Source organism: Rosa chinensis, chromosome 1 (assembly GCF_002994745.2).
Source record: "Rosa chinensis cultivar Old Blush chromosome 1, RchiOBHm-V2, whole genome shotgun sequence".
Lineage (NCBI taxonomy): Eukaryota > Viridiplantae > Streptophyta > Magnoliopsida > Rosales > Rosaceae > Rosa > Rosa chinensis.
Window position 1 is genome coordinate 32,609,203 of NC_037088.1, and position 20,786 is coordinate 32,629,988.

General features: G+C 38.0%; 3 protein-coding genes, 1 long non-coding RNA gene and 1 other non-coding gene across 6 annotated transcripts; 2 read left to right on the plus strand and 3 right to left on the minus strand.

Moving 5' to 3' along the window:
* Positions 1-582: 582 nt before the first annotated feature.
* Positions 583-1,675, minus strand: LOC112182001 (50S ribosomal protein L3, chloroplastic). Its single transcript, XM_024320427.2, has one exon. It carries the CDS (start codon positions 1,618-1,620, stop codon positions 826-828), a length of 795 nt encoding a protein of 264 aa, XP_024176195.1. The 5' UTR covers positions 1,621-1,675; the 3' UTR covers positions 583-825.
* A 1,148-nt stretch (positions 1,676-2,823) lies between these two features.
* Positions 2,824-5,845, minus strand: LOC112194110 (UDP-glucose 6-dehydrogenase 1). Its single transcript, XM_024334369.2, has 2 exons — positions 5,703-5,845; positions 2,824-4,570 (listed from the first exon to the last, which is right to left on the minus strand). Exon 2 carries the CDS (start codon positions 4,549-4,551, stop codon positions 3,103-3,105), a length of 1,449 nt encoding a protein of 482 aa, XP_024190137.1. The 5' UTR covers positions 4,552-4,570; positions 5,703-5,845; the 3' UTR covers positions 2,824-3,102.
* A 2,338-nt stretch (positions 5,846-8,183) lies between these two features.
* LOC112180794 (peroxisomal membrane protein 13) lies at positions 8,184-12,946 on the minus strand. 2 transcript variants are annotated; one of them, XM_024319367.2, is made up of 6 exons: positions 12,789-12,946; positions 12,579-12,699; positions 10,063-10,296; positions 9,587-9,933; positions 9,258-9,350; positions 8,188-8,860 (listed from the first exon to the last, which is right to left on the minus strand). In XM_024319367.2, the coding sequence occupies exons 2-6, from the start codon at positions 12,583-12,585 to the stop codon at positions 8,639-8,641; spliced, it is 903 nt and encodes a 300-aa protein (XP_024175135.1). In that variant the 5' UTR covers positions 12,586-12,699; positions 12,789-12,946; the 3' UTR covers positions 8,188-8,638. The 2 variants fall into 2 exon arrangements, with proteins under 2 accessions (XP_040368704.1, XP_024175135.1); XM_040512770.1 differs by lacking the exon at positions 9,258-9,350 and having other exon boundaries at positions 8,184-8,860.
* Positions 12,947-13,151: 205 nt separating this feature from the next.
* LOC112183106 lies at positions 13,152-13,270 on the plus strand. The gene has a single exon (XR_002929712.1). It is a non-coding gene; the product is annotated as a 5S ribosomal RNA (ribosomal RNA).
* A 5,175-nt stretch (positions 13,271-18,445) lies between these two features.
* On the plus strand, positions 18,446-20,340 carry LOC112176778. The gene is made up of 3 exons (XR_002927090.2): positions 18,446-18,653; positions 18,998-19,080; positions 20,019-20,340. It is a non-coding gene; the product is annotated as an uncharacterized LOC112176778 (long non-coding RNA).
* The last annotated feature ends 446 nt before the right edge of the window (positions 20,341-20,786 follow it).

Consider the following 20,786-nt stretch of genomic DNA (forward strand, 5'->3'; position numbering starts at 1 on the left):
AAAAATTTTACAAAAGATTTGCATTTTCACAGCACACAAGTATAATTCAAATTAATGATATTTGCTCCATGACCAAGTGAGGTGCTGCCAAATTCATCCAAACAAGACTAGTTAACAGCTGACATAAGTTAATGACAATATTAAACTTTACAAAACCAAATAAATAACCTTTCAAGTGAGTGATCACTTTCACTGCTATTCTTAACCAATTTCTCTATTCATAATTTCATTATATCAAAGCAAACAACTTCTCCAATTAGGTGTACCATTCATCAATCGCAAATACTAGGATTAAGGCAGGCTTTTGTCCAGGACAGGACACAGTATTATATTTGAGTCAAAATTTTTGCTTTTCTATCATACATTGTGCTCACTCTTTCTTTTGAAGATACTAGTTCCATATGGACTTTATAAACTAAAAAAAAAAAAATTGTTACAAGAAGCTACATACATGCCTACATTTACGAATACACATTTATGCAGTGATGATACAGAAAAATAGCCAGCATGCTTGTCTTAGTTCATTTCCTGGCTTCCAAGAGGCCAAAAACCAGCTTTCTATCACACATTAAGATCACTTTCTTCACTTAATTAGCATAACCATATTTCCAGTTTCACAGAAACTATCTTACATTTGATATTAGACAATATAAACCAGTGATTCTTGTTCCTACAATCAAAAAGTGCTTCGAATATCATAACAAACAAGGCCACAGGCAGATTACATGCTATAAGGAATGCAGCCAAATCACTGATATGAGTCAATGACAATTCAAAAATTCACAAAATAAAGCTAAGAAAAACCCGAAAATCCGAAATTGGAACTTAACTCTTAGGGATATTCTTCCCTACAATCTTAGCCGGAGTAATGCGGAGAAGGTTCCCAGGCTTACCAGGAAGAGCACCATTAATCATAACCACATTGAGGTCCTTATCAATCTTGACAATCTTGAGCTTCCTGATCTTGGTCTTAGTCCCTCCCATTCTCCCAGGCATCTTCTTCCCCTTGTAAACCCTCCCGGGCGTGGTTCCGGCCCCAATCGACCCAAGCTGTCTGTGACTCTTGGACCCATGAGTCATCAGCCCCCTCTTGAAATGGTGCCTCTTAATCCCACCCTGAAACCCTTTCCCGATCGTGGTTCCGGCGACGTCGACGAGGTCACCCTCCTTGAAGAGCTCGCTGAAATCAAGCTTCTGGTTGGGCTCAAACCCTTCAATGTCCTGAAGACGAAACTCCTGGAGGTGGCGGAGAGGGATTGCGCCGGACTTGTTGAGATGGCCCATTTCGGGCTTGGTGAGTTTCCGGTCGCGGATGCGGCGGTAGCCGACTTGAACGGCGTCGTAGCCGTCGGTGGCTTGGGTTTTGATTTGGGTGACAATGTTGCCTTCTTTGAAGCCGACGACGGTGACGGGGACGACCTTGCCGTTGGGTTCGAAGAAGCTCATCATGCCGAGCTTGGTGGCCATGACGCCGATGCCGGCCTCCTTGCTCATCATGGTGACTGTGGAGTGGGGCTTCTTGTGGGTTTTGGTGAGGAGGGGGAATGGGTTTTTGGGTGTGAGAAAGGGAGAGGGTTTGAGATTGGGAAGGAGAGCAGTTTGAATTGGAAGAAGTGCCATTTTTGGGTTTGGTTCTCTCTCTATAGAGAGCACAAGTTCGGAGTGAAGAAGAAGAAGACTGGTCTTATCCTTATAGGAATTGGGTCTGGGAGAGTGGCAATCTACTGATAAGCACGACCACCCCAACTCCATGGGCGTTACCCCAAAGATAACAAGATAAAATTTCAAATATGGCTAAATGTTTCGAGAAAGTGAGAAACTAAGGGAGCTAATAATAGGGTTTGTGTACATTAATATAATATAATGTGCTATATTAAGTTGATTAGTTCTAATCGGAGGTAGGGGCATATCTATGCCTCAACCCAAAATTCGTTTAATATTTTACAGATTATAAATGCTAAAATCTTATGTAAACTGTCTTAGGTTTAGTTGGCAAAGTGACAGGTTGTTTCCTTAACAATCTTCATTAAAATCTTCTTAAAGACAATTTACGCTTGTGTTTTCTCTTTTATTTTGTAATTTTCTTCTTTTGTTTCTTTTTGCCTTTACAATTTTGTCTCAAAATTCTTAGAAGTATTAAAAAAAAAAAATCTTATGAAAAAGCCTTAAATTTAGGCCACTCCAAATTTATATCATGGGTCTGTCACTGCTTGGAGCTAGACCGATTCCATGTTTTACTAGACTAGTTTGAGATTACTTTATCTTCGTATTGAACAAGTTTACTTGATGTATCCGTGCATTAGTTGATATAACGGTGCAATGATGTACCACAAAACTTTTACTATAATATGAGCGTCAACCATTACCTGATCATCTAACCTATCTAGCAGACTGATAGGGGCATTCTCTAGCAAATCTGCACATGACAACCAAGATCCATAAGCCCTATTACCAAGTCAGAGTCTCTTACAATCAGCGATGCTACATACCGCCTGATGGAAGTTAAAAAGTTGAGTCTGAGAGTCACCTTTCTAATGTAAACTCTCCCTCGCACAAAATGGCGAAAATGCTATAGTTTGGAACCAGCAGCAGCACAACAATGTCAAGTAAGATATATTTGTGAAACTTTTCTGAAATTTTAGATTTGAGAGACATTTCCCTTAAAATAATTAGGCTTTAAGAGCCGTTTAGAAATGAGTACCAGGTCAAGGGACTCAAACATAAGTTGAAATCGTATCCAAGACTACAGTCCACATAAACTATAGCCAAGTTAGAATGTCTAGAACTCAAAGAACAAACAAACTTTCCATCTCTTACAGCATGTACTAATTCAAATTTAAACCCACAATCAAAATTCAAATGCTTACAGCAAAACTAAAACATATTATAAGCAATTAACAATCCTCTGTAATAGAAAAGTAACAAAACAGGTATAATAACTTCATGCCAGGCAAAACAAGGGCCTGTTACTTCAACAAAAATTATACCAAATATCCTGACCAATATATGGAGGAAAGAAAGTACAAAAGTCCATGAAAAATATAGAAAAGAATCGAACTAACTGTGATCTTCGACCTTGAAAGCACTCAAACTCCGTTATTTTTATGCCACAGCAGGCATGTCATTCAGCCATGCATCCAGGGGCTTTCCAATTGAGTAAACAATAAAACCAATCTCACGCAATTTATTGGCATCAACCACGTTCCTTCCATCAAATATGAATGCCGGTTTCTGCATACCCTCGTAGATCTTCTGGTAATCAAGAGTCTTAAACTCATCCCATTCGGTCAGAATGCAAACACCATGGGAATCCTTTGCTGCCTCATAGGCATCCTTGACCACACGAACCTTCTCAAGGGTAGTGGTATCACTCATCGGCCGTAGGTGAAGAGGATGGTCCCAGTCAAATTTCTTTGATGTGAGATCCATCTTGATCTGGTCTTCAGTAACCTGTGGGTCATATATGCTCAGGTCGGCGTTGTCACCCAACAACCCCTGGCACACATCAATAGCGGGGGTCTCCCTAGTGTCACCAGTATCTTTCTTGAAGGCAAAACCAAGAATGGCAATCTTCTTCTTGGACACTGTGTTAAACATGGAAGCAACAACACGGTTCACAAAACGGCTCTTCTGATAATCATTGATCTTAATGACCTGTTTCCAGTACTCTGCCACCTCTGGAAGGCCATTGCATTCGCAGATGTAAACCAGATTCAGGATATCCTTCTGGAAGCAAGATCCACCAAAACCAACACTACCATTAAGGAACTTTGGTCCTATCCTACTATCCTTGCCAACAGCATATGACACTTGTGCAACATTGGCCCCTGTAGCCTCACAAAGAGCAGACATGGCATTGACAGACGAAATTCTCTGGGCCAAGAATGCGTTGGCAGCAAGCTTGGAGAGCTCTGCAGACCAAAGATTGGTGGTGAGGATTTTGTCTTCAGGCACCCACTGAGCATAAACATCCTTCAATGCTTGGACAGCCTTCTGGCCTTCAGGGGTCTCCCTGCCACCAATGAGCACACGATCCGGGTGAAAAAGGTCTTCGATTGCAGTTCCCTCAGCAAGAAATTCTGGGTTTGAGAGAATTTGGAATTGGATTTCTGATTTGTTGTTGTGGGTCAAAATCTTTTCTATTGCCTCAGCTGTTTTGACTGGGACTGTAGATTTCTCAACAACAATTTTGCTGGACTTTGATACACGAGCAATCATTCGAGCAGCACTCTCCCAATAAGTCAGATCGGCTGCTTTGCCTGCTCCAAGACCCGTTGTTTTGGTTGGGGTGTTGACAGAGACAAACACTATATCAGCTTCCATTACGCTCTCATCCACCTTGGTGCTGAAGAAGAGGTTCTTGCCTCGGCACTGCTTGACAACATCATCAAGACCAGGCTCATAAATTGGAAGTGTGTCACTGTTCCAAGCATCAATCCGTTTCTGATTAAGATCAACAACAACAACTTCAACAGAGGGGCACTTGAGTGCAATCACTGCCATCGTAGGACCCCCGACATATCCAGCACCAATGCAACAGATCTTCACCATTTTCGTTTCACTCTATAACCTGTTCATATATTATGTTCATTTATATCATAATCAAAACAAGATAAAAAAAAAAAAAGAAAAGTAAAATGCCAAACAAAATGAAACCAGACAAGGAATTTAAAACATAATATATACTCTAGCTATGCAAAAGGGTTGCATTATTCAAATGATAGGGGAGGTAGTTAGATCTAAAAGAAAATTATATGGTGAAGAAACCAGACAAGGTTCACATCAAAAATAAAAAAACAACATCCACCAGACAAGGTTCACATCAAAAATAAAAAACAACATCCACCAGACAAGGTTCTTGATCCAGTGTGATCAGTTTTGAAACAAACAAACCTATTCACTATGTTAAGATTAGATAAACCTATACACCAAAGAAAAAATCTCAGATGAACCTATTCATCAGATTAAGGTAAGATAAATAGAAACAAAGAAAAAAAAAATTATCACTGACGTTCTCGGTAGTGGACGAATATGATAAACTGAATTCAACAACAACATACACCAGAAGAGACATTATAGCTAATTCCAACAGCCTAATCATTCCCTAAGTCAGGTTACAAAAACATGATTGAATACTAATTCATTTCTTCGATTGAATGAACCAATATAAAGACACAGTAGTACAGAGACAAACAATACTCTAAGACAAAACGCCGACGTTTCACGAATAAAGAAAACATGAAAAATACAAATCTGGGATCCCTATTGAGAATCATCAATACATTTGACAACATTACTGATCATAATTGAGATCAAATCAAATCGCCAAAGGTATATTAATGATCCAGATCTAGATCCCCTCAATGAAGCATTGACAATCACCAGATCCATTCAATAAACCACATTTTCATCCTCCAATTGTACAAAATTCAAAACAGAACGCTCAAAACAGCTGCAACTACAATACCTTCATTACCAAGAATCAAAATCACATTCACATTCCACGCAAATGCAAGTAGATCTAGAATTATCAAACCACACCCAAAATTTATCAACCGCAACAGAATCAGATCAGATGTATGGAAACACGAATCACCATCATGGTTACTCAATCATTCATAAATCATCAAACAAAAGAAAATGTGAGTAGATCTGAAGAATGAAATGAAGAAAATCAACGACGAAGGAATGGTGGAATTTACCGGAAAAGCTAGCTCGCTCCTTGTTCTTCTGCTGGGTTCCTTTCCTTATGGAGAATTTACTGATGCCTCCTAATTCATTGCAACTGCAATGCACGACTTGGTTTAAATAGCAAGCGAATTTGATTCAATGGCAACGGGCGGCTATCAGGTGCGGGCTAAGACTGTGCGGATTTGATGCGAACTTGCAACATCAGCCATTGGATCAGAGTTGCGGTTCGCATTTAAACATATAAGGAAAGTTTTCGTGGTTTGACCAATTTTTTGAAAAGGATTTGATGGAAATGGAGAATTGAATATTCGTAATATTAATGGAGATGATTTTTGTTTTTCAATCGGTCAAAATTAAATTGATTATGTAACCAAAAAAGAAAAATTAATATACTGTGACCATAAATATGTACATTGCATTACTTTTAAAATAAGCGAAAATGTTCACATTGACCAAGAAAATAATACTCAACCACCCTTATAGATGTAAATATAATTGCAGAAAGAATTATTATTAAGTTGAGGTATTTTATTTTCCACCCTTGGATGTAAATCTATGGGTTATTGAGCATAAATTTTTTGATCTGCAACTGACCAGGTGAACACCACTGTTAAGACAAGTATTCTTTAGTTGGGTGATTCTTATTTTATTTTATTTTAATTAGATTAGAGTCATAGATCTCACGAACGAAAGTCACTAGTTAGTAGGAGATGAGCAAACTAGTTCTGAGGACACTGACACCAAGGGGCTTGCCCGAATTTGGCATTATGGGTGTGGGAGTGGGTTCCCCATTTACATTGAAAGTTAGGGGCTAGGAGCTTTAAAATGGCCAGAAATGTTCACTTGGTTAGTGACTAATCAAGAAAATAATTCACAACCACCCTCCACCATTAGATTTACATCCAAGGATGATTGAGCATCATTTTCTTAGTTAATTGCTGACCGGGCGAGCACCACTGTTAAAATGCCTCATTCATGGCAGAGTTGTGTGGGGACTAAATTAGATTTGGTACGAAACTCCCCATCACTCCAACAGGGTATTCATATTCAAAGCTTAGAGATTGAGACTCAATGCCGATTTATACATAGACGCGTCTAAGCTGCTCGAGATGGTCATTAAGGTGATGTCATGACCTGCACGACCCTCTGTTATGTCTTATGGAACATTTTCTTTTTATACGTAAGAAATTATTTTCTTATTTTGTACGTAACGTTAAAGTAGTGAGTGCCTCACCAAATGATTTGGTTTGTTTGTCCAGTTGTTGAGAAAAGGAGATCGATGGAGGAGTTGTGGATCTCCTTGTACGAATAAAATGCTCAAATTAAACATTTTGGTGGCAAAGCACAAGCGGAGGACCCCGCCAGAACGCGCGGGCAAGTATGCTTCAATTTGGCAGGTCTAGTAGGTGGAGTACTAATACAGTTACAAACTCACCGTCTTCTAAGACCTCAAGACATTGAAGGAAATCTACTTTCACCTTTAAGGGAGTGCATAGAGCTCAAAGCCGAGTTTGAGTCCTTGCACTTGCCATTCCTAGCACCCTAAAGCACCCTAAGGATTCTTCCTCTTGAACATTGTCACTCAAAAGCACAAAGGTTAATTCAAATGCTACTCATCAAGAGAAGGAGCATGTTCACTAGCATCATTATCGATTAACTCTCTCGCTGATACTCGTAGGATATGCAAGACTCATCTTGAATATAGACCATAATCCTCCCCGTTATGATCAGGTATTTGACTCGAAAAGCTGAGATTTGGTGGCTCCGCCAAAATCACCGGGGGAATTCCCAGAATGAGATGATCGTGGGCCATCATCTGTATCACCCCCATCATTCATTAACATCGTTGCAACCAACCACGGCACCATCTCGTTCCAACTATCCATGTGATAAGCATACTCAGTGTGTTCATGGCAACCATGGAAGTGTTTCTTCCTGATTATAGGCAGAAGCATCTATATATACAGGAATTACCACCACAGGGTACTCTGTATCCTCTACGATATTCCAAATTTAATTTCTGCGACACATCATTATCGTTATCAATGTTTGGAGGATCAAACCTATTCTGTTCAGCACGCTCCGGAGAGCATGAAAACATTAAAATAGTAGCTGACAAGGTCCTTATGTGCTCGCGAAGAAAGAGCCACTGAAAGATTATCCCAGAACTTCTTACCCAATGTCCTTAGCTGACATGCTGTCTCTCACATCGTACAGAACCAGCATCAGCACTCATACAGTTGTTTCTGGCTCCCAAATATTCAGCAAAAGTTTGCAGATGCTCAATGTTAGGCATACAAATATAAAATGACACAGGTACTCGTCAGCAATCCCTCATCAACACCCATAAAATATGAACGTTCGTGTTGATAATTCATTATCTGTAGTTGTGAACAATCATGGCCTCGCTCTGGATTCTGGAACACACGGTTAATTCTGGTGTCTCATGGAAACTAGGTTTCGATGAGATGAACAGATCTTGTCAGATGAAGTTAGTAATCAATTAACTCCTGTACAATTTCATAAAGTTTGTATACAAGTTAAAGTCGAAATACTAGAACTCTCTCAGATTCCTCATCCAATAATCATGCCGAAGCATAGCAAGCAAAATACCCGACATTACAAAATTCCAGTAGATCAGACAATTATTTTGGGGTTAAAAGAGACATTTATTGCAGCGGTGTGTTATGGATACAAAAGAGGTTGCCATGGTAACCATTTGACCATTTCATCCAGTGACACAGAGCTTACCATTTAACCATTTAACCCACGATCAGACTTACGGTATGAGTTGCAGAGACTACAGGACTTCGATGCTACAATCATATTTGCACAGGTTTTCATTAAGAATGAGGAGTCAGCAGATGTTTTCTTCTTTCTTCTGTTTAACTGAACGGAAGAAGAGATTCACAGGCCAATCAAATGACAATGATTTGTCTTGCCTCTGTCATTTACTGGTATCATTTCCCCAAACATTCTCCCAGGAACCGCTAGGAGCAGCCTTTGGCCCCTCAATGTAATTACGGTTTTCAGAAGCGCTGCCGGGTCCAGGAGACGGAAGACCATTGGGTCCTTGTGCAGGCCCCATCTTGGGTTTTGTTCTGATTCCCAATATTCTCAATACAAACCTAGCTAGCTCCCCGTACAAAATACCAGAGCGATCAAAAAGCTGCAACAGAGTATTGTCAAAACAGTCAGCAGAATTTTAGCATTTTCTGAGATGATTTAAATGCTCACACGGCTATGGCAATTATCCACTATAACCAAGCAAGTGAGAATATGTAAAAGCTTGACCGCCATAGATTTTAGTATTCAGGTGCCTAAAACCATTCTTTTGCATGAAGACAAGGCAACTTAGGGATGGGATTACCACTTTAACAACAAAGTACGAAAGGAAGATAGCAATACACAACATAAACTTTAGCCAAACATGTTAAATTTTTGGACTTTCTACAGCTCTAAACCCTCATTCTGAAGGGTTGCCAATGCATTTGCTAATTTTTCCTGCAGCAATGTGTTGATTCTATGCTCGAGACAAATTAGAATACATAATGGCAGATAAAAACCTGAAGAAGAGCAGTCATGAACAAATGCAATGCCTGTGTATTCTGGTCTATTAGAATTGCAATCCGACCGAAAAAGTTAACCACACCTTGCATCTGCAAGAACAGGAACAATTGAGAGTATCTGTATTAAATGTATCATCAACTAGTTCACTCTAACAAAAACTTTATTTGATCTCGATGGTAGTAAGGAAACCTATTAATAAAGCATCCTCATTTATTCATTAGAAAGTTCTGTATTCTACAATGTTATAAAATAATAATATATTAGCTATCAAGCATTTTTCATCCCTCCAACAGAAATTACTACCAAGTCAAAAGGAGATGCTTACCACCCGAAGTACTGAAACCCAAAACCCTGGTGGAGATGGAGGACCACCATATGGATCATTTGGATCTTGACCTCCATAAGGACCACCCATGCCCATTCCATAGCCACCCATTGGGCCTCCCATGCCACTATTGTACATTCCACCACCATACATCCCAGAAGACCCAGCCCCGTACATCCCAGAAGATCCACCATAAAGCCCACCATATCCTCCGGTATACATGCTGTTGCCATACATCCCTCCACCATATAATCCTCCATTGCCACCATATGTACCGCCATACATTCCAGATATGCCAGTCATTCCAGAGCCATAACCTGAGTTATAGTTCATAGTAGAGCCATAGCCTGTCATAGGCAAATATAACATAAATTAATATTAAAAAAATGACACACACAGAGAGAGATATAATGGAAGCCAAGAAAAATGGAAAGCCACAAACAAAGGGAGGGAGGGAAAAGAACTTGTTCACAAACCTCCATATGTGTTACTTCCATAGTTCTGCACCCAAGGCCTAGAGGGAACAGGCCTACCAAGAGTATTTCGATTAATTATGGCGGTTTTATCAGTACTTGATACTATTTCTCCAGGTCTAGCAGTTCCTGAAGCCTCCACTACATCACTTGTGCTTCCAGCTGATGATGGTTTAAAAGGTGCAGGCCCAGAGGAGGAGCCTGCTTGCTCCCACGGCTTTGGCGGAGGACCATTACCTGCAAAAGGCATCATTATTATGCAGTCCAAACGTAAAAGTGAAAGGCATCAATGCGCAAACTGTACAGCAGAAAGATAAAAAACAGTAACCCCAAAAGAAACTCCCAAAGAGAAATAAAATTGCTAAACTAATTCTGCCCGCCTGCCAGTCCCTCAAAATACAAGAGAAGCTGTGATCTTTAAAAGCCTCAGAAACTGAAGCCAACGAGCGGACCAAAATCTCACTCACTCCCAAAGTTCCTCAATCTCTGCCCCTTTAACTCAAAATTCTCCTATTTCTTTTCCATCCACAGTACCCAAAAAACAGCCAAGACACCACAGGCCCACAACACTTTGGCTTTCTTCCCTTTACCAAACTGATAATGGTTTTCAGAAAACAAAGCAGAAGTCTCCACTGGGGACTCCTAAACCACCCCAGCCTCCGTATATAACTTCTGCCGAGGATAGGCAGTCACCCCACAATGCACAAAAATAAAAATATATTAATAACAAAAAATTTGCACTCTCTCCATTGAATTTGCACAAGACACACTAATGAGGTGAGACCAGCAAGTTGGCCTCCTCCATTGAAGCATCCAAGGAGCATTCATTCTGATGCGCCACCAACCAGCCTAAGACCTTCATCTTTGGAGGAACTTTGGCATTCCAAATGAACTTTGCAGGAGAAAAGCTTCGATCAGAGCTACCTCATTCAGAAAATTGTGAATGTACTTGCAGGAGAAAGTACCAAATGCTTCCAACTTCCATTTCCTCACATCTCTTTTTGAACTCACCAAATTAATTCTTTCTACCAATCCAAGCACATAAAGAAACTTCCCTTGTCTCCTCATCATGTAAAGTTTGTCCTAAAACCAAAGTTCCAACTCACCGGAAAAATGTTTAGAATGGCTAGATGTTCAATAAATGTGTGATTGAATCTTGACGGTTTAAAAAGTTTTGGAAACGTTTCATTAAACAGTTTGTACCCCGTCCAATTGTATTGTCATCCCAGAATCTTACTCCTCTCCCGTTACCCACTACAATCTGAAAACACTTGAAAATTGTCCAAACCAGCTGAAATGTCCTTCCAAGGGCTTCTGCTAGAACCTTGATGAACAAGATTAGAGTCTGATTTATTTTCATGATAACTATACTTGTGATTAGACTGTGCCACAAGGAGTCTCTCTCCATAGGAAATCTCCACAGCCACATCCCCAGCGAGATATTCTTCACAATGAAATTTCAGATCTCCAGACCTCCTTCTCTTTAGTACTTCCTGGAAACCACATTCCAATCACTAAGGTGATCATTGTTTATTTTCAACCCTGAAACCAAATCTAAGCTCTCTAAGATCAAATTCAGATCAGCACAACTCTGCTCATCATCTAAAAAAGACAATGGTATCATCAGCAAACTGAATGTGAGTAAATTCAATATTTTCTCTCCCTACAGCCAAACTTCAATAAACTACAATTCTCAGCCCTCACTGTTAGTCTGGTTAAAAACAGTTACCAATCAGAATAAAGAAAAGAAGGAGACTGATCCCCTTGTTTCAAACCTCTAGTACCTTCAGACTTCCCTCTTGATCTCCATTTAAATTGCAGGAGAATTTGCTGACTTAAGACACCACCCAATCCACTTGCTCCATCTGAGTCCCAAGCCCTAATTTCCCAATACAGAATCCAAAAAATTCCAGTCCAGATGACTGTCGGCTTTCTCAAAGTCAATTTTCAACTAGACCCCCTTTCTTTTCCATTCTCACCTCATCGAGCACCTAATCTGCCACCAGAACTGCACCAAGAATCTACCTATTCTTTAGCAAAAGGTCCCTAGACACAAGATGAGTGTCTTTCACCACCTGGCCTTAATCTTTTGGTCAACACTTTTGCAACGATCTTGTACAAGCTTGTAGACAAACTGAACGGCTTCAGGCCCATGGTTTGCTTCCCTCACAGGCTCCAACCCCCTCTAGCACTACCGACCTAGCTATTTTTCGAGGCCCCAGTTCCAAGCCCAAGTTCACCGAGGAGGCTTGGGGATTTCTAGGCGTCAAAAGTAGTAACAATAACAATGCTAATAAGAAAGATGAGTGCAATCACACACAATTTTCGACACGCATATATATCAAAACGGAACAAATGCTAGCAAAGAATAAGGCGTAACTTAGCTTCCAGCATTAGCTTTAAGCTAACCAGAAATCATCTTCAAATCATGAACAGATGCACATATTACAAACAATAGCCAGCTCTGTAATTCCAATTAAACCTAGGTCTGGATAGAAAGAATGATCAAATATACCTACCGGCCATTAGATGGATCAAACAGATTGATCAGAGGTATGAGATCAATCGCTCTGAGGGAAAGAGAATGGGACGAGGGAGACAAGCGCCACAATCGAAACGAACAATGATCTAACAGATGAACTAAAATAAAAAAATAAAGAATCAAAATTGTTGTCTAATGGATTCGCTAAAACTATTGCGTTGCAAACAAGAGGAAATTATCAACGAACCTGAAGCTCAGGGCTGGGGCTTGGACTCCCATCAGAATTGCAGAGACTGATCACGAAGGTAGAAGACGATGTTAGAGCCTTATGCGAATTGAAAATTCTTGTATGCATTGAGCAGCGGTGAACAGTGTTTTTTTTTTTGGAGAGCTTTATTTTATAAAAATTTTAGACGGTGCTATTCAATAACGCGGTTTTACTAATTAAAGTACATCAATTTATAAAGAATATTGGTGGGGAATATAAATTTTTAGAGAGATAATTAATATAATTTTACCTTTGACAATGAGAAATGGAAATAGAATATCACCCCTAACTGGTAATTTTATTAAGGCTTTATGAAGGAGTCAATTTCCAGTCAAATCTTGCTTGGGCGATCATACCAGCAATAACGCACCGGATCCCATCAGAACTCCGAAGTTAAGCTTGCTTGGGCGAAAGCAGTACTAGGATGGGTGACCTCTTGGGAAGTCCTCGTGTTGCACCCCACTTTTTAAAAGAAAATTTCCAGTCAAATCTTCCTTTTTATTTCCTTTTCAATTTTTAATTACAACCAAACGGCATATCTGAATAGAAGATGAAATTAAATCACATTCCATATCATGATTTTCTGTCATCATGGGGCCTTAGTGAAATCTTTTGATCCTTTTAAAAAAAGAAAATATATATATATATATATATATATATATTATTATTACAAAGAGTTTTTCTATTGGAACCTCCATATTTGCTCATTTGATATCTCATCTCTTTAGACCTCCTATTTGCTTTTTAAGAAGTAAAATTTGCTAAGTAAACCTCTTTTAAATACCTAACTTAACCTTACTCATAAAAATATATATATTTTGGAGCATTCAAGATGAGTTTTAATGCTCCCATAATTATTTGTTTACCACATAAGAAACTTGACATTGTTCAAACAAAAAAAAATCTGAGATAATTACTAAAAAAAGATAGTGTAGCTAATTAATGGAAATTTATCTAGGGTTTTTCAAGCCTACTATTTCATGCTTAATTATGAATTTTCAAAGCTTAGTTTTTATGGTTTATGGTTGCATGCTGGATTTTAGATAGGTTGCAACATTAAATTTGTTCATGCTCTGTTCTTTTATTATTTGTTTTTTGTCTTATATGCTGCTTCACAAACTTCTTATGAGGGCTCTCTATCCCCTGTTTCATGATCTCAAGAGAAAGACCTTTGTCTATTTTTTTCTTTCTTACATCATAGTTTTAGGGTGGTGCTATTCACACACCATTTTTCTCTATTCACACACCCCTTCTATTTTTCTATAACTTTAATTCAAATTTTTTTTACAAATTACCCTAACTACCCTCCCTTGCAATTAAGTTTTTTCATTTTCCTTTTTCTTTTTCTATTTGGCAATTTAATCATCCCCACATCCTAAACCCTTATTTTCCCGTAGGCACAAAGGACTTCAAAACACTTTTTGATTCCCTTTTTTTTTTTAATCAAAAACTTCTCTAGCATAGTCATTCGATCTCTCTAATGTGATACTTTGAAGTTCAATCAAAGCAGAACAAGCAACTTTAGACCCATCTTTGGAGAAAATTTTACACTTGATTTGCAATAGAGACATGGAAGAAAAATATGAGTTCAGTGATCGTTTGAGCCTCTTTGAATCCATCATTCCTGGTTAGATTCTAATTTAAATTATTTGGTGTATTTGAATCCATTAAGCAACTATAGAACTTTACAGCAGCCTAATAATGATAGCCTTATGATTATTGACATGATTTGTTCTACTATATTATGCTAGAATACGAAAGATTTTGCCATAGGAAAACTATAATACGAGGGGGGTTTCAGAGATAAGGAGTGGTTGTTTGTGGGGGTGGGGGTGGGTTTTAGCAAGGGTTTGTGTTTTTTATTGAGAGTTGATTGGTTTTAATGCTTCTAGTTACTCTTGTTTATTAGCTTTTATTTTTATGAAGCGATGTTGTGGACTGATACATTGGTTTTTGTTATTTTCTGCTAAATTATTTGGGTAATTCATGCTCCAATATACATTATTGAAGTATTTGTGTTGACAATTTTATCATTGCTTCTAGTTGAAAGGAATTAAATGTGTTGAAATAAGGATAGCTTGCTTTTTGCAACTATAAGATCATCATGTGCAACTTTTTACTCTTTGGTTTTGCAACCTAACTATGGTTTATGCATATCATTTTTATATGCGTACCAACTTTTTACCATTTATACATTTCAGTTCAGTAACTGTAACTACTACTCTAAATAACCAACTAGTTATTGTATTGGCATTCTCTTCACAATGTTGAATTAGGTCTAGTACCTTTTTATCTAACAATCAGAATGTAGAGAGCAAAACCATATTTACTGCTGAAAATTAGTGTTACGTAGAAAATCTTCCTATCATAACATTTTAGTAGCAAAAAAATTGATTTATTGTATAATGATGTTTGATTCATGATTGACTTTCTAAATAGAAAACAGAAAAAAGAAAAAAGAAAAAGAAACATAATTGCAAGGGGGGTAGTTAGGGTAATTTGTAAAAAAAAATTGAATTAAAGTAATAAAAAAATAAAGGGGGTGTGTGAATAGAAAAAATAGGTGTGTGAATAGCACCACCCTAGTTTTATTTTTATATAATTCACAAGGTAATTTTGAATGCATTTTCTCTTGATTTTTTCTTCTTCAAAAGTTTTTATAAACAAAAAAAAAGAGAAATATGAAATGAGAACTAAAATGTAAATGAATAATTAAAGTAGTAAATGTGTTTCCATAATTATAAATCTATGCAGAGGGAAAAAGTATTTTCCTTATTAATTTGTTGTCTGTAACAGTCTTTTTGTATAAGGATACATATATCATTGAATAATTAAAAAATGAGAGAGGTCTAGTGAGTAGATTAAGAGGTCCCAATAGAAACTCTCTATTACAAATTACCCTAACTACCATCTCTTGCAATTTTGATTATTTTTTATTTATTTTGCAAGTCAATCATCGTCAAATTCTAAAAACTTATTTTCCCGCAGACAAGAACTTCAAAACCCTTATTTTGCAAGTCAGTTTGTGTTCAAGTTTTGCCTTACTTCCCTAACTCCAAAGTCCAAACTGCATGAAATTTTAGCGTGCTCTACCTTAATGTGTTTACTTTGATTTTGAAAAATTTTAAGTGTTACACAAACGAATTTTTAGTAAATCTCCAAAGCTGAACTGTTCCTGCCTTAAGGTTCCACTTTAAATTGTGTTAAATTTGGTCTTATTCTAAATTTCTCTTGCTTGAGAACTCCTTAAGTCATATGCCAGGTTTGGGGTGTGACAAATTGGTATCAAATTTCCTAATTTCTCTTTAGATTTAGCATGAACAAGTTAAGTTTTGAGTGATGAGGAAGTAATCAAGGACATTGCGTGTTTTGTCTTCTTTATTTTTTCAAGGCAACTAAAATATTAACTGAAATAAGGAGCATCTTTATTGCTTCCTGAACATTGACGATTTTAATGAGGTAAACTCTTTTTCTAGGTCATTAGATAATGTTCTTAAAATCTTATGTAGGGTTAATGATTCAAATTTTTTGCTTACATCAGAATTTTCACCATGATCTTTAGATTTTGCACGAAGAAGTTAAGTTTTGAGTGATGAGGAAGTAATCAAAGAAAGTTTCTGTGACTATTGATATCCATTATAAAACTCTGCATTGACTAACATCATGCTCTTTTTATTTATGTTTTGTTGCAGATTCGTAGTGCCATTACGTAACAACAATCTTTTGACTGAAGTGCTATAGTACTTTTTTTGGATGCTATTTTGTAACATTTGAGATATTATTGCGTAGGATCTATTTCTTACATACTGGAAATAATGTTCCAAAGCCTAGTGTTTTTTTCAGCGTAATGTTAAACTTTTATTTACGGGTTAGTATTCTTTCATTACAGTTATCTATTATTGTGGATAAAATTTCTTATCATCGAGAGCGCCGCGAGCCAAAACAGGAAGAACCCCTAGCCGTGTTTGCACTCGTCCGGCGGCCCTCCTCCTCAGCGTCGTCATTAACCTCGTAGGCACGTTCTAGGTGCAGCCGGATGGGTCTGATTGTTCGTCCATCAAGGACAGGTCTGTGGTGAGGTTGTTGGGTTCTCAATCAGAGTGGATCCGATCTGGATCGCTGGGATTTGAGAGAAGTGGCTGTGGAGATCGCGGTTGATGGCAAGTAGTGGTCTGGTACTCTTTGGCGGGGTCGGCAGATGACGCTGCTGTTGCGGGGCTGGCCGGAAGTCCCTAGTTTGGTGGTTTGGGAGCAATGTCGGGATCGTGCGAAGTCAGTAGCAGAGGGACGATGGATGACCTGCTCTGGTTTGGATCTATGGGTGACCCCAGATCTGATTTGGGTAGAATGATGGCCAGCAGCTTAGGTTGTGAGGCTGGTGGAGAGCTGATGACGGCGGCGACCCGAAATAGGTGGAGGTGTGACGGAGGTGCCAGGATATCGGCAGTGGTTAAAACAGTATTGGGCCGGGCTTGTCATGTTGGCTTTGATCCTCTAGCTACATGGGCTTGGGCTCATTTTTTGGGTGGAGGTGTGACGGAGGTGCCAGGATATCGGCGGTGGTTAAAACCGTATTGGGCCGGGCTTGTCATGTTGGCTTTGATCCTCTAGCTACATGGGCTTGGGCTCATTTTTTGGGCCCTGCCCTTGGTCTAAGTTTATTTTATGTTTTAGTTTATTTATGTTGGTTAGTTATATGTCGTTTTATGCGAGTAATAAATCCCTACATTAGTTGTGTACGACTAGTCAGGCATTGTGCATGTGTGTGCACTTAGAGTGCCTTATCTGCTCTAGGTAGGCCGCGAGTCTCTTGCTTTGTCAAATGGTCGCTGCCGCTTAGTGGCAGGGTGAAGCTAAGTGTCGTCGGATCTACTCTCTGGCGGCAACATAGTAGGAAAGTTGGGCTATTGGTAATTATTCTACGCGATAATTTAGTTACATATCGAGTTATCTTTCCGTTATGTCACCGCTATGTCAAAGCAAATGGAGTAGCCATTAGTGCACTTTTTGCTAGTTGGTGCTTGTTAGAATACATGTCTTATGTAGAGATTCCTGATATTGTTTCAGGACATACTCTAGATGCTTATTGTAATAAGGGGTTTAGGCTTAATGTCCCCCCTTTATATTCGACAGTTTCATTAATCAAGGTTTGAGGGCAGCCGCATCAGTCCTTTATTCAAAAAAAAAGAAAAGAGGTTCATACCATTGATTATGCGTGTGTCTGCATTTGTCTTGCCAATCGATCAGTTAAGTCTTGTTCAATTAATTTTGAATTATACTCCAATTTTTTTTTTCTTTTTTGTACCTAGATATTTTTCAAATTTGCAAAATGCATCTAAAAATGGCTTATTGCCAATCTATAAGAGACGAGAAACTTTAATAAGGTAGGTGCAATATTGGAACCCCTATGCGTCTTACCGCTCCTACTCGTATGAGGACAAACCTTGCAATTTAGATGATAATTGTCTTGCCAAGTAGAAAAAAGAAAAAAAAAAATCAAAATTGTAAGGGAGGGTAATTAGAGTAATTTATAAAAATAAATTGAATTAAATTATACTATATACTAAAGGAGTGTTTGCCTTATGAATAGTGGATTGGCGACTTTGCCTCTGCTTCCTCTCTATTCTTACGAATAACCCACATATCTCAGACTCACAGTTAAAAGTCATCTCAAAAAAAAAAAAAAACTCACAGGTAGAGGAGAGATATGACTATATGAGTCTTCTGCGAGAGCGAGAGAGAGTGAAGGCTTATCCCAGAGAGAGGAAGGACAGGACACGGGAAGAGGAAGAACAATTCAATACATCAAGTTGTGGTATTTCAGTTCCTGATTGAATTTGGAAGGTTGGTTTGCCATGTATGGTGGTGAGAATTGGATTTTGGAATTTGTTTTTCTATTTGAGTTGAACGATTTGTGGGTTTTGAAGTAGTGGGTAGCTGAGATTTAAGAGCAATTAATTGAATTCAATTAAGCATGATTCAAGTTGTGTGATCCGAAATCGAAAAACCCAATCAAAAATAGATGATTAACATCCATGAAACTTCAGTGCATACATTTAATTAAGTTTAAAGAGATGTACAAGTTCTTTGTCTAATCGAAAATACAACATGGTGTGTTTAGATCAATTTGCATTTGGGTATTCAACAGATTATCATGTCGATTGGTTGACGTCTGTGTAATTTCTCAGAAACTGACTTCAAGTGAATCATATCATTCCCGAGGTATCAGGCAAGGTGTGTTACTGCATTCCTTTAATGACCAAATTTCTTTGTAAGTAATAACATTTACTCTATCATTTTTGGTTTTCCTGAATGAATACTTTTCAATGTTTTGCATGAATTTTCATGATTGCTTGAGAAAATAAGAAGAAGAAGAGGAAAAGGGTTGGTGCCTGTTTGTTCATTTAAGCATGATATACTTCTTCATGATAGTGTCCTCTTTTAGTTTTCCATAATTTTTGCTTAACTGAAGTCCCCTGATACATGGAACTTGACAATTTTGTTCTTCCAAGTGCTTTTCATAACTGGTCAATGGAGTGATTGAATTAACTTTGAGCAATACAAGTTCTGCTATTTCTATCAGGTTAAAACAACTATCTTTATGATCTTCACTAAGCCAAACTACTATTTTATACTATCACAAATATATGAAGAGTAATTCCAGGTTAAGATGAAGTGGTCATCGAGTTCCCTTTTGTAATTTCTGCAGATAAACTATGCAAATAAGTGTGGATATTTGGTTGTCAATTTTCAATGTCTGTCTGCCTCACTTTCTTTGAATAATGTGAATTGTCCTCCATTTCTACAAGTTTAGTAACATCAAGCTTTTATGGTCTTTACCTTAACTTTATAAATGGTTTTCCTTTAATATTAAATTCCTTCATGTTTGCTACTTTGCTTCAATTGAAATTTGTTCTGGTTGCTCTTCCTTGCAGGTTTTATAGCTATTATTCCTGACTGAATTGATTTTTTTCGTACAACATCTATCTTCAATGTTTGTGTTTTTCTTTTTTTGCCTTTTCTCTCCTCTTTTTGTTGGCTATTATTGATTTTACTATAGCCTTTTTTCCGCTTTTAATTGTGCCAGTGAATAATTTTGTTTTGTATCACAATTGCTATGAACTTTAGAGTTGGCAGCTACTCTTCTATGTAGTATATCATCCAAAAATAAATATTTGAAAACATTGATAGTGTAATTGCTTGGTGCAGGCCAAGTTATCTCTCCTGTGGCCCTGTGTGCAAAGCTAGGCTAAACTAAACTCACACCCAACTACTTTGCAAAGCTGTTTGAGGCTATATCAATACAGAGAGAAACTGAATGAATAATCTGGAGTGAATTACAGAATTGTTCATTTCTTATTTGTGTACTTTTGATGTTTCTGAATCAGAATCAGAATCAGAGCATATGAGTTTTGTATTAGTATTTCATATTCTGCATGCCTTTTTTTTTTTTTTTAGCAAACAATGGTTTGCATACATTTGAACAATGTAAGTGGAGGACTACTGTCATGAAGTTATTTTTTGTTCCCTACATGGCAATCTTTTGTATTGAGATCATATTAATCAAAATGGTGTGATAACTAGAACTAGGTTGAGACAATGTAACCTAACTTATAAAATAATTTCAAACGACTTCATTTCGCATATCTTGTATATCATTTAAGCATAACTTAGTTATTTTTGTTAATCAAATCACAAAACAAAATAAGTTTCTGCCCCACAGCATCACGCGGGATTTGTTTCTAGTTAATAACTGAATGGGTGTGTGAATAGCACCGCTCAAATTTTAATAACTGAATCCTGCTGAAGTGATGATGACGTCATCAAACCATTTCCCCATTTCATGCGCGCAGCCACCTCCCTCTCTATCTTTCTCACCGAGCACCAAGAGTAGTGGTGCTGTCGGCATCAACCACAGAACCACCACCACCATCATTAATCATTCTCCACAAACATGTATGTAAAGGACGTCACTGC

What these genes read in the sequence shown, in the direction of transcription:
- LOC112182001 (XM_024320427.2), bottom strand. Translation starts at nt 1,620, where the DNA reads ATGGCACTTCTTCCAATTCAAACTGCTCTCCTTCCCAATCTCAAACCC.
- LOC112194110 (XM_024334369.2), bottom strand. Translation starts at nt 4,551, where the DNA reads ATGGTGAAGATCTGTTGCATTGGTGCTGGATATGTCGGGGGTCCTACG.
- LOC112180794 (XM_024319367.2), bottom strand. An exon ending in TGGAAGTAACACATATGGAG is followed by an intron (nt 9,934 to 10,062) that starts GTTTGTGAACAA and finishes TGCCTATGACAG; the next exon opens with GCTATGGCTCTACTATGAAC. An exon ending in GGGTTTCAGTACTTCGGGTG is followed by an intron (nt 9,351 to 9,586) that starts GTAAGCATCTCC and finishes CTGTTCTTGCAG; the next exon opens with ATGCAAGGTGTGGTTAACTT.